Here is a 13,540-nt window from a genome sequence, read left to right as displayed (position 1 = left end):
AGGAGACTGGTTCCCACGCAGCTGCCACCGAGGGGACCAAGACTCCACGACGAGGCACCGCTGACCCCTGCCAAGCTGCCCACGATCCCACTGAGCCCAAATGCAGCCTTGCTGTCACAGAAGCCCCCCAGCACACCGAGGGACAGCTGTCCCCCCCCCCCGACAGGCAGACGGCTGTGTCACAGCCCCTCGCAGCAGCCAGCCAGCCCCCGGAGCTGGGCCAGATTCATACAGGCGGCGTCAGGTTTTGGCTAAGCCTGCCGTGCAGTCTCTGGAACTCACATCTGGCAATTTCCTCCAGCTTCTCTGCTGGTATTTTCCTGCATACAACGTATTACAACAGAGATATTCTTCCAGGAAGGTTTGTTTGGATGCTAAATAGGCCAAATGCTTATGGTGCCATCCCTGCAAGCCAGTTTCAGACATCTGAGGCACGGGATGATGCTTTAGGGCTTATAAGCCTTCTCTGATTTCTGCTTGTCCTTGTGCAATAGGGCAGAATCTGTCCTGAGACATCAGCACAAAGCAAAATACAGCCCGCTCCAACCCCAAAAAGCATAGCCAGCAATTTTGCAGGGGTAACCTGCACCTCCGGGTCTGTAAGCTGCTGGCCTGGCCCATTCTCCTCGCAGCGAGGGGACCCAGCGCCAGGCTCAGGAAAGGCAGCACCCACTGCTCACTCTCCAAGAGCTGTGGGACAGAAGAAAAGAGTTGTCTCTCTACAGCTTCACCTCTATCTTAAGCTTCAGCGGGGGTCAAGCCCCCATTTTGAAGCGATGGAAATGAAGATTTCTCTCATGGTGTTTCCGAGGCCATCAGATTTTCTGTTGAAATTTGTGGACAGAAGACAAAGAATCACCCCTGACTGATGAGGTCCCAAGAACAGAAACTGTTTGATGCTCGTGTGTGTGACCTATGGCCAGTCAGTCAAAAAACAAAACAAAACAACTAAACCAAACAAAACAACAAAAAAAGCAAGCATCCAATTGTCATTTAATTCCTCTGCTGGGCATTTTAATTCCATGGACAATTTGTCCCTGGAGTGCTAATTAGTATAAAAATAGAGCCGGCAGCTACCAGCATACTGCCCAAGACGTGCTGCTGAACCACAGCTGGGTTCATTGCAGTCTCAGCATTTAAAACCCAAAATGCTCTCAGGGCCGGTGGCAGCCTCTGTGCAAACCAAGGTGTGCGCAGAGGTAGGCTGACAGGTCTGTGCAGAGACGGGAACGGGGCACGCATTGCACAAGAGAGCACACATCAAACAAAAGTTATCCAATAAACCACTTCCAGAAAGCCACGCCAGGAGCCAAGGTTCGGGATACAAAGCAAGAAGAAGAAAGGATCTTGCTAGAGCCCTCTGGAGAAAGGCAGGTGCTGGGCACGCTGCTGCCAGGCAATTGGGAGCAGGGAACAAGTAGGATCACTCCTCGAAGGCAGAGGTGCTGCTTACTTCATGGGTTTAAGGGGTAAGAGGTGACAGTTCAGGTGACAGGCAAGGCTGTTTGGCCTTTGCCTGTGACTCACCCTCTGTGCTATTGTGAAATCCAGGCTATTTTAAGCCTTTCCAGAACGCGTTGCCGGCAGGCAGGATTGCTGTCCTTCCTCAGGCAGCCCAGCTGCCAAGGCACAGCACGCTGCCCTGGGAGCTGCAAGGAAACCCCACGCAAGCCCTCCTTCACCAGTGACAAAAAAGGGAGCAGCACGAGTGCTCCAGGTGGTCCCATGAGAATTTTGTCTGGGCTCGCTTGCCAATGTGGCTGGTGGCCCCGGGGTCTTCCAAGCCTGGGGTGACCCTTTTGAAGCTGCTCTGCAATAACATGCCACCACATTTCTGTCCCTTCCTTCCATGTGCTGGGAGCGCTGATGTTTCAGACCTCACCAAGCTGCAGAAGCAAAAGGGAAAATCCCCATGGTCTCCATGGCTTTGGGGGTTGAGAGCCCTGGCTTGATTTTCCATGCAGCGTATTCCCGCTGCGTGTCTTTGTATGCAAACAACTGCTCGTTTAGATATTTCTCAGGGATAACATGATGATTAATTGCCTTCCAATGAACTTTGCCTGAGCTGTCTGCATCAATAAAGCGCAGGACAGACAGGCTCAAGTCAGTGTTTCTGTTATTGTCAAATGATCAATGGGAGCTGAAATTAATTCCATGTCTGACGAGCCCCATGGAGCCACTTCAGTTTGTTACAATAACTCTGAATTCTCTGAATTATTATTTTTTTCCTTTGGAAATGTTGAGTTTGCCCCTGGCACCAGCCAGCAGAGACAAGGGGGTGCAGTGGTGTGTTTGGGGCAGCGGGGCACCCGAGGGTGCTGTGCCCTGCAGCCTGGGCACTTGTGGGAGGCAGAGAAGACCCCAAGCTCACATCAGCCCAAGGAAGAAGGGAGGCAGCGTGTCCTGCTGCAGGCAGTGCTGAGTGATCCCACCTGCACCCAGCCAGCCTGGGATTAATCCCAGCCAGACCCAGCCTGGCTCCAGCATGGGCCTCCCAGGAGCTCAGCTCTTTACATTTTGAGCTCACAAGTTATGACTTCAGGTGTGAAACACGTGCTTGGGGAAATTACTCTGAGCCTCATCCCAACATGATGTGGGAGGGTGCCAGCAGGCTCCCTTATCTGCCAAAGGGACAAACGCAGCATGCGTGCAACGAGCCCTTCTGCCCTGCCTGCACATCACACCACCAAGCTCTATTTGCTGAGCACCCCTGGTAAAGCAGCACCCACGCTGAGGTTTGTCTGCAGGCATCGGGCCGGGCTGGGCACCGACCTCGTGGCTGCACCAGCGCTGCCGCCCTGGCAGCTGTGGCAATACTTTTGCAAGAGGTAGGGGGAAGTGGAAGTGGCTTGCAAAACACACAGAAAGGCGTTAGTACAAACGCAGCAACGCCTTCCTCTGGTTTGGCGTGCTAGGGGTAATGGAAAGAAACACTGCCAGCGAGTTTGAGCAAGGGCTTCTTTTCTATAGGGGCGTGTGAAAAAAGTGTGACCAGAGCACAGCATGTACGGCCCCTTTTGCCTTAAAGGCTCCGCAGGAGGCAGGGAGAGCCAGCAAGCCCAAGCAGCAGAGCTCTGTGCAATGCTGTGAACCTTGCACCCGCACACAGCAGCAGAGACCAGAGGAACGATGGGGAGCTTCTTTGCAGATACACCACACCATAACCCACCTACAGAAACCAGCTGGTTTCTCAGGCCCAGCACAAGCGAGAAATGAACAGAAACCCATGCAAGGTTTGAAGAGATGGAAGAGTGGAAAGATCTACATGGATCTAAAAACTTCAGCCCACATAGACCTCAAGTCTGGAAGCACAAAGCATCCCTCAAACCACCTGGAAAGGCACAGCGCCTCAAGTCAAGTACGCCTGCCTTGATCTTTGCTCAGTCAACACCACAACATTGGGGAAAAAAAAGAACAGGAAAAAAAAAAAAAAGTCATGAAACCAATTCTGAGTTTCCTAGCAACTTTCTACAACAAGTTCAGCACACGGAGTGCTAAGGGCCTGGCCGTGGGCTGAGTGGCTGCATGCCTGAGTGGCAGGGAACAGGGACATAAAACCCCCAGCCTGAGGGGTGGTGTGGGGTCAGAGCTCCCCATGGCCAAGCACTGCGGCACTGAGGGTGGGCTTGAGCTAAGATGCATTAGAAAAGCCCCAGACTTAAAGACAGAAGCACCCCAAGTATAAGAAAAAGAACATCTCCCCCTCCCCTCATATGCCCCCAGAGAAACTGGGCACTCAAAGGGAAAGAATTAAAAAAAAAAAAAAAAAAATGAACCAAGAGGCATGTTGGGCAGGGATTTTCCTAAGGGACAACAATTGCCATGTGCTTGGGAGTGAAAGGCTCAAAGGCTTCTCTGAGCTTTCTCTTCCACGCAGCTGCCCACAGCATTGCCAAGCTGCAGGCCATGACACAGAAGTCATTGTCAAAATATTTAGGCCATGCAGAGTGATCCCTCTCCCCCTGCACACACAGCGAGCAGCAGCTCCACAGGGCTCAAGACAAGCCTCTCTTGGACTCGTGCAGGGACAGAGCAGCGCACGTTTCAGTGAGTTTTAAGTGACCATTAAGTTCAATCCAGTTTAAAGTTCGCCCTGGTTTAATATTGTTGCACCACAGCTCCACAAGTAAAGGCGTAGTGTCTTCCCATTCCTCTTTCCCTAAGAGGTTTTATGGGGGAGAGAACCCTTCAGCTAGTCTAAGAGACAAAGTCATGAAATCATCTTCCCCTCCCCCCCCCCCCCCATTATTTCTGGACACAGTTGCAACCAATCAACTTAAAACTTTCTTCTTCTTTTGTCCTTTTTCCTTTTAATTAAAGAAAATAATATATATATATATATATATATATATTTTTTTTTAAAAAAGCAAACCAGCAGATTAGCATCCCTCCACAACATCCTTTCCAGGAACTGCACGTTAAAACCCCCATGAATCAGACTGAGCCCAACTCACTCGAGAACCAACCAAGCGTGGTGCAACCTCAGCTGGTGAGCAGAGGTTTGCAAGCAGAAGAGACGCCCTGCAACTTCTCCTGGGCCCAAGTTGTGGAAGCCAAGCTAATGAAGCAGCTGCACGACACCTCAACAATTAGTCCCTTTATTACCCAAATTTCAAAACAGAGCATTTATAGTCTTTTAGCAGGGAGAGCATTAAGCACTACTGCCGCCATAAGATCAGATAACCCAAACGTGGCTTTCTGAGCTGCATCTGGAGAAGAAAGGAGAGCCGCACAAGAGGCGTGCTTATGAATTGCTGTGGCATGGGGCTGAGCGTTATCTATCTCGGTGCCTGTTTCAAACAGAGAGCTGTTTGAAGGCAAATTCAAATGAAGTTTTCCACTGCACTGGGGGCAGCGTGGCAGCCCGCGCTCCCATCCTGTCCCCACCCCACGAAAAGAAAGCGCTATCAGGGAGCCAGTGTCCCCATCAGCACACACTGGAAAGCCGAGATAGCGTTTCACAAGAGACACGAGCACAGCAAAACAATCCCATGGTTAGAAGCATGGTGAGCCTCCTTCCAGCAGAGCCCATGCTTTTCTAAGACCGAGCCCTCTCCCTGCCAGCCCAGAAGAGCCTGGACGTATCCATCTGTTCCTGCTGACACCAGTGCAACTGCCTGCAGCAGTAAATCTCCCATCCCTGCACCCAGTGGGTTTTGCAGGAGCTGCAGGATTTGTTTGAAGCACTCAGGCTGAAGCTCACGGCTGCAGCTGAAGCATCCTTGTGGTCCCAAGCCCAGCCCTGTGCCAGTGGCCAGCTCACAGCACTGCTGCCGCCGTCCTCCCTCCCCGCACACACCCACAGACGTCGCCTTCGCACCAATACAGGCCCAGCCAAGCATTTTATGAGATGTGTCTTAGGTGTTTCTGCAGCAAAAAATAACTCTGCGTTTTTAAGGCTGTTTGGAAAGGGCCTGGGTTAGGAAATTGTATTTTTATAGGCTCACAAACGTTGGGGTACTGCAGACTTCACAGGCTAGCACACACTGCTTGCAGCTCCCAGTCACCGGCCTAATGAGTGATGTAAGATCATTGATTTAATGAACTTTGGACGGGGCGGGTAACACATTCTCTTCGGTGTGCAGTGTGTTGCTATCTATGGGCTGCTATTGCTTCCTTATCACAGCCACTGGAGGTACCAAAACCAAAAGATTAGTAGAGTGAAAGCAAGGAAGAAAGTCTCTCCCCACCCCCTTCCTACTTTTCAGCTTCGTTACCCTCTGCAACAAGTTTTGCCATTTCCTCATACCATCAGGTCCCTCTTTTGCAGAAGAAAAGAAGTCTTTATGTAGAAATAGGGAAATCCCACTGGCTGCAGGTTGGTTCCTTAAGTTCTGCCGTATGCATTTCAGGCTCTACTGCAGGCTTGATTATTTTTAATTAACAAACATTTAAATCAAGCCTGTCCTACTTCTGTAGACGCTGTGTCAAACCAGTTCAAGTTTGCTCAGGAACAGCTCCTCAAGTGTTTTGCAGGCAGTAACACCAGCGAAACCACTGCACAGCAGAGCCCTTCTTCCTCCTGCTCAAGCTTGGCATCATAAAAACTAGACCTACTAAAACAGACATTTTTTTCTTCTATGAAAAATCAAAATTACTCCCAGGTCAGAGCTTTCTGGTTGGGTTTCAGACCATTCTCTGTACAAATCCCATCTTTCTGCACTGCACAGGGACCATGGGCTCCTACAAGCGAGCACGGCAGGATGCAAGCACAGGAGGATTATATCATATCCCCGTGCTTCCGTGTGTGGAAAGGGGGCGGAAGGCAGGCAGGAACTCCATTCAAACATCCTGAAACTCTCACAGCCATACAAACACCCTGACTTGCTCTGAATGATTGCTTTGGTGTGAAGAGCAAATTGACTTAAGTAACTTCAAGGGAATTATTAAAATAATGGCTGCCTGAGTTTTCCTTTTGCACAAGCGTTGTTTGTCTTGGGCTTTTTGGCAGCTGAGCAGAACAATAAGGCAAGCCCAGTCTTTCAGGTCACCATCCTATATACATCCTATATCATCACCTAGGGTAGATATTTAGAAAGACAAAGGAAGAGAATATGCAAGTTAAATCTTCACATGGCAGGAAACTACTCCCTAACAATGCTACTGCCTATTATCTAAAATGAGGCTTTAGAGTAACATGTCACCTGAATAATTGGGGAACCTGAAACAAACAAACAAACTTTTGCACCATAACTCCAGCCAAGATGAAGGACGGGCAGAGAAGAGCTCAAAGAAAATGGAGAATTAAAAACCTGAACTATTACGAAGCATGAAACAGCCCTTTGCTTTGTCACAAGGTTAGTCCCCTCCCCATGACCAGCCACAGTAAAACATCTCTAAAGCAGACAGTTGTCTAAGTGTATGTTAACAACTTCACCTACACTTGGAGTGAACTTTGGGTTGTAACCACAGTCTGCACTGTATCGTATGCTACAATCCCCATTCTTCTCTGGGTTGAAGTGGGGAGCAAAGAAGATGGAATTAGGGTTGAGAAAGTGTTATCCGGCACACTGACATCCTTAGCCCACCATACATAAAGTTACTGTGGTAATTTAGTGTATTAATATCAGGCTGGAGTTAATAGCATAGGCATTCAGGTACGACAACAGATTTAAAAACCAAACCAGCCACTTTCAAAGTATGTTCACTCTGAAAAGTTCACTATGTAGGATATGTTAAACACATTTAAAATAGCGGATATATAAATCAGGTGTTCGTCTAAGTTTTCATTTGTCTCAGAAGCCTATTAACTTGTTTTACAATGTTTACCTCATTCCTATCATTGCATGAGAAACCTTAGCAAATACAAGTAAATAATTACCCAGAAGAGCGAGCGTTGCTATATACAAACTGGTTTTCAATGCACAACACCAAGGAAACTGGTAACAGATGCACTAATTGCTACCGGTGCTACTTTTAAAATTATAAATATACCAGACATTAAATTATGATTATAAGCAATTGCATTTTATTAGCAGAAAGGATCCTTCACCAAGGATTTCCACCCAGCGCATGGAAAGCGCACTTTAAACCTGCTTTTTAGAGAGTTTCTCTCAAATAACATGATAGAGAAAATAAATAGATAAAAGCCGGAGCGCTGTGGTAAAACACCCCTGTCCTGATCTGAAAACAACCAGCTTCCTTCCTGACCTTCTCTGCAGTTACTACTTATTTCTCAAGGCAGTGCCTTGCTGAATGTTCCAACGAAGCTGTTAGAAAGCAGCTGCCGAGCAGCAAATTCACAGCTCCAACTCCAAATTATCTTTGTTACGCAGCTTGCCCCTGAAGGCTGGATCCCCAACCTGCTTCTCCAGCCAGCCCCAGCCAAAAGCCTCCTGTCTCAACCTCGCAGAGATGACCGGAGCATTTCAGAGCCAGCTACAGGCAAGAATGCTGCTTCTCTGGAGAGCAAAGTACAGCTGAGCATTTGGCCTTTAAAACCCAGCTCCCCAACACGAAGGTTAAACTGGCACAGCACTGGACATGTCCCCACCAGTGAGGAGCTGGGCTCCTCTTCTCCCTCTAAGTTTCTTTTTGCCAGCAAGGACCACAGGAATACAAATAATGTCACCCCCCAGAGGCTCACAAAACTTGGAGGCAGCCCGGAGCCTGCTGACTTCCAAGAAACCTCCATTCATTGCACCGCCAGGTTTGGCAGGGAGCACCTCACACGCTCTGAAAGCGGTCGAGTTGGAGGGAGAGGGGGAAGAAAAATGGAAAAGAGATGGGGTTGGGGGGGAAGAACTCTCCTCTCTCTTTTTGCCCCGAGCACCACTCCGCACTCAGCACCACCAGCCGCCCCGCTGCCTCTGCTCCCAGGCAGGAGAGGCCGAGAATTGGCTTCTTTTCCCCTCCAGCAGCTCAGGGGACGTGGGGAGGCAGCGCAAGGTGCCGGGGGTCCAGCTCCCTGCTGCTCCCACGGCTTTTAGGGCAAGGAAAACGATCGGGGGCTCCCCCAGCCCGACGGGGCGGCCGCTGGCGAGGTCCCCCCGAGCCCTTCGACTGCACACCCACCTTGTAGACCTTGCCGAAGGCTCCGTCCCCCAGCTCGCCCACCACCTCCCACACCTCGCCGGGGTCCAAATCGCGGCGGACGTGCTCGTACTCCTTGGAGCGGCGCTTCTCGAAGGTGGAAAGGCGAAGGATGCGGCGGAAATTTGCGAAAGCCATGCCGCTCCCGCTCCTCTAGCTCCTGTTCCTGAGGCTCCTGCTGCTCCTCCGTGCGGAGCCGGGAGCCCGGCGGCCCCGAGGTCCCGGTAGCAGCCGCCGAGCGCCCCGGGGAGCGGAGCCGTGCCCGGAGCCGCCGCCGCTCCACCTGCTGGCCCGCCCGCAGCCCCCGCTGCCATTGGCCCGGGCCGGGCAGGGGCTGAGCAAAACTCAGCGGAGCTCAGCTCAAGTCAGCTTTAGAGGATGGGGATGGAGGGCACGGGGTTGTTTCAGGCTCGCGAGCCGGTTTGGGGGCGAGAGGGAAGGCGCGCATCCTCCCCCTGGTTGGAAAAATAAATCCCTCGGGAAAGCCGCGTGAAAATCACGTATTGAATGGGGACACCTAGGGGAAATACCCGACGGTGCAGCCGCCTTCGGTAGTTTCTGAGGCCAACCCGTCCCCAGCTGACGGTGTTTTGCTGTGTACCCCGAGGGCGAGGGTCGGGGCTGGATTCTTCCCCCTGCATCCCGCTGTGTGATGCTGGCAGCGCCCTGCTCAGCCTCATTAATCCCCTAATATATCACACCCAGGAGCGCGGGGGCTGATCGCCGGCTCTCGCTGCCTTTGCTGTTAAGCAGAGCTGGATTTATCCTGGTGTGAGCAGCCCCAGCATTTCGGCTGGGAGCTTCCCAATAGTGATGCTCGTAATGTTATTTAAATCTGCAGTTCCTGGAAATCTGTGCCTGTACTAGAATTTCAGCTGCGCTTTTGAAGTGAGCTTTGTGTTCCCCTACTTATTCCCCTCTCCCTTGTGGGCTGTGGGAAAAACAAGCTGAAAATACAACCCAAGTATATCCCAGAAACAGAAATAATGGAGCACTTTTTAAAAATCCAGCTTCCTGAGTCTTGGATACAATGCAACATGCAGATTTGGCAGTGCTGGAGTAAGATTAGAATTAGAGCAGCTGCTTTTCAAAATCACACACCTTTTAATCTTATTTTTCCTCTTTTCAGTTATTTATATCAGTAGTAGTGTACTTACTTTATTGCAGAAGTGGGCCTGGGTGCTGCACACAAGCATAGAAATGGTGCTTGAATGGCACCCCCAGTGCTCACCCAGCCCAAGTTCCCACGTGGGGCAGGGGCATCATGGCATGCAGCGGGACAGGCAGCAGTCTGTCCATCTGAGTGCTGGCAGTCTCCCAGGATGGAACAGACACCACCTCCCCAGGTTACCTGCTCTGGGACACACGCCATCCCAGGGCAAGTTTTTTCCCAGCTGCTACCTGTGGTCATTCCCCTTGCTCTGTCATCTACCTCCCTGATCAGTGTTTGCATCAGTCATCTTTGTAATTGCCACCACAAGAGCTGAGGGCAGGTATTGGGAATCTCCATCCTTATCAGGTTTGGTAAAGATAAATCCTGTGCCAAAGGGCTCGCAGTGTGGGCAGATGCCCTGCAGCCTATCGGAGGGTAGTCCGGTCAGACAGGAGCTCACACAGGTGATTTCTCTGCTAGCAAAAATTTTGCAAACACACATTAACCCTTCAGAAGTTTTTGAGCAACTCAGATACAGCACAGCATTTTGAGGGCTGTGGCATTTTTTATCCAGTGCTTGACACCTTATAACCAGATTTGCTGTCTCTTCACAGCCAAGAGGAACCAGCCATCTGCACTCTTTCCACCCATTTCTTGCAGAAAGCGTGCAAATGTTAAACCAAGTCAGCAAGCAGGCTAATCGTCTGCCTCCAGATTACTTCTCCTTACTGTTTCCCAAATGATAAACAGGAGAAAGAGAATAGAAACTCCAGAAGCAACAACATAAACCCTTGCAGGTCTGCCCCAGGCTCACGGGAACACCCCTGATCGTGTGAGCAGACTGCCACGAGCATCACCACTGCGTTAAACACGACTGCTCGGAGCAGTCAGCACAACACAACCGATGGAGCAGAAGCTGCTAACTCGATGATGAGACTACACACAGCTCTGCATTTAAATGTTGGCTGCAGAGGGTCCTTGGACTGAAGCAAGCCAGTGGAGTTTGGTTTTATTATTAGTGATCCCGGTACGGTTTAGGGGGTAAGGACTGGGTTGGACTCATTCTGTATGGGAAGAGGAATTGTTGATGAACACTTCAGATAAATATGAGTGGTTCAGCTATCCGACAGCTAACCTGAATAAGAAGTTAGCCATTCCAAAGCAGCCATCTCTGAGCTATAGATCACAAGGATGTTTCACAGGCCAGTATGAGGTACTGGAAATTAGAAAAGTTAAAACCACGGCTAGCAGGAAAACCAAAGCACTGCATAGGGTGCTCTGTAGGACTACCTCAGCCTGGACATACAAAATTTGAGGTACCACTTGTCTGAGCTTGAGATTTGCATTACAGTCATTTGCTTTGCTAGAGTAAGTCCTTAAATCTGTGTTATCTTGCACAATTTAATCAGACTTAATGCTCTTAAGCATTGCCAGAATAATTTCTGTCACTTGTATATAATACATAATACATTTTATTTATATGTATATGTACATAATACATTTTATTATGTATTATGCTTTAGCAGTCAATGGTAGGTGAGGCTTTGCCTCCACAACTGATGGGAAATCTTGAAAACATGGAAAAAGCATTGAAGTGTGTGACAGAGGCTGTGTTCTGGTTCTAGGGCAGAGTTTTCTTATTGTGAGGGGTCAGCGCCTTGGTGCTAATTCTGTTTGGGAGATGAAGCTGAGATCTGGGTGTTTTCTGCAGTGTCTGTACTTAGATGAAGTGCTCTGCTTAGTGGCAGTGGCACTGGCACAGCATTTCCAGTGCCTAGATTTTCAGTGCGAGAAAGCCCTAACAGCAAGCGCTTCTCCAAAATGAGATTGGCATTAATGCTATACAATTACAGGCCCTGTGTAATGTTTTGAAAAAAGATATAGGGAACGCTACATTGCTTAGGGTTTAAATCCGGAGATTACAAACACTGCACTTCAGATGTTACAACAAACGCAGCGCTCCGTAATACTAATTACCTAGCCGCTAGCTGATACGAGCGCTTGGCAATACCCCAAAGAGCTTTCTGTTACAGCACACACCAGCACGTCCTCCCTGCTCTATCACACCCTGGGTGCTCTGGAAGTTACCTGGCCTGGCTGCTCCTGGACCTCGTACAGCTTGTGGGACCACCTGGAGCAGCTGAGGGGGATTTTCAGCTCCTACTGAGGGTATCCCTTTCCCCCTTCAATTGCCTCCTTGCCTATCTGTGAAACAGAAAGGGGTCCAAAATCCCAATAAACCTGTTTGATTTTATAGTATCACCACCCCCTGCATCCCAGCAGCTTGTAAAGCCCCCTGTCAGGCTTACTACCACTGCACAAACACGATAACCAGCTCCCAGCCCCAGTGAGTAGATAATCAATGTACAAAAAAACCCGGGGTGGTGATAAAGGGGATCTTTACAGCTGTACAAGCAAGATGCCAGGAACACAGGGCAGGAGTGAGTTTCTGGCTCACCGAAGCTAATTCCTTAGTACTGCAGCAAACCCCATCATGTAATCCTTTCCATAAACCGACCGTGCTCTGCGCTACAAAGCAGGTGGGGTTGCTGCCAACAGTTTTCTCCACATGGGGCTGTTCGCAGATGCTGGTCTGCTGGTTCACAGCTTCCTCACGTCCTGCCTGCAGGTCTGGAGTCTATTCCTGTGCTTTTGCAAGCCACCGTGGTGCTCCAGCTCAGACGACACCTCTTCCCATGGACTGAGCCACTGGCAGCAATTCAGGAGAAAAAGAGTTGTTTTTTTTCCCCAATGTTTCAGGTTTACTGAAAAAAGTTTTTTGTATCTTTTTTTTTTTTTTTTTTTTTCCTTTGGGGTGTTTTTTTTTTTTTTTCTTCCAGAAAAGACAGAAAATCATGGGTGCTTTAACGTTGCTTTCCATGTAGAAATTGCATATGCCCCTTTCATAAATCAGACATCTCATTAATGCCATCTATTAATTCCAAACAGTATCTCTTGTCTGCTGCTGTGTTTTTAATTGCCTGTGCAACTTGTTTAGGAGCAGCGGGCATTTAAAACAAAATAAATCCTGCTAATTACTGCTCACAGCTTTGTGCAGACGAGGCCTGAGAGCTCGCTCTTTTCCAGATCTGCAGTTTTATTGCATGCTCTGTTATGACAGGCCTGAATAAAAACCGGCTCGTGCTGCTATTTGACCTTCTGGACCACAACGTGATGGGGAAGGAAGATTGGCCTTAATGACTTCTGCATCACAGTGTGCATCCTGAACCACGAGGAGCCCCCCAGCACAGCCAACAGCCCCAACCCATCCATGTGCTGCTGCCTGTGCACAGGAAGCACCGGGGGCTTGGTATTTCCTGCAGGCACGGCCAGAAAGGGGTCACCTTTATTCTCTGGACATGAGCACCGTCTGGTATTCCACGTATTCTTTCAAAGCAGGAAATCAGCACTCGTGACCTGTTTCTAAACCTTTCTGCCCCAAAACAGAACCGTCTTGAGAAGGATTTCGTCCACCAGCACTGGGGAACTGCCATTCAGCTGCTGGATGTTGATGGTGATGTGATTGTGTCATGAGTTTCAAGCCACAGAGCTTCTCTTTAACATCCAGAAAGAAGAACTTAAGATATTCAAAGACCAATATTCCTGGAAATGAGGTAAAATTAGAGAAATTACAGTCCAGACAGAGGCTGTGAAAATGCATCTGTATTTAAAATTAGTCCCTGGGAGGTGAAAAGTTTGCTGCCTCTGGGAGAGGAAGTCAGAAACTACGTGGGAGAAAGCAAGAAGAGCAGCCTGTCTTCTTTAAGGATGTAATTCCCAAAGTATTAATTGAAAATGGTTTAACAGCAAAATAGCAAAAGGTAGAAAGTATTTTGGGGGGTAACAGCGTCAGTC

At 49.3% G+C, this 13,540-nt stretch overlaps 1 protein-coding gene across 1 annotated transcript in view; it reads right to left on the bottom strand.

Moving 5' to 3' along the window:
• The window catches only part of STK10 (serine/threonine kinase 10), a 48,201-nt gene extending 39,269 nt beyond the window's left edge, over positions 1-8,932 (bottom strand). The window contains exon 1 of the mRNA XM_082771673.1: positions 8,515-8,932. Coding sequence (XP_082627799.1) covers positions 8,515-8,670 — 156 coding nt within the window. The 5' untranslated portion in view covers positions 8,671-8,932. The remainder of the gene's footprint in view (positions 1-8,514) is intronic.
• Between the last annotated feature and the right edge of the window lie 4,608 nt (positions 8,933-13,540).

This window comes from Aythya marila, assembly GCF_965140915.1.
Source record: "Aythya marila genome assembly, chromosome: 14".
Classification (NCBI taxonomy): domain Eukaryota; kingdom Metazoa; phylum Chordata; class Aves; order Anseriformes; family Anatidae; genus Aythya; species Aythya marila.
Note: the sequence above shows the minus strand (reverse complement) of the source record. Positions and strands in the feature narration are given on the sequence as shown.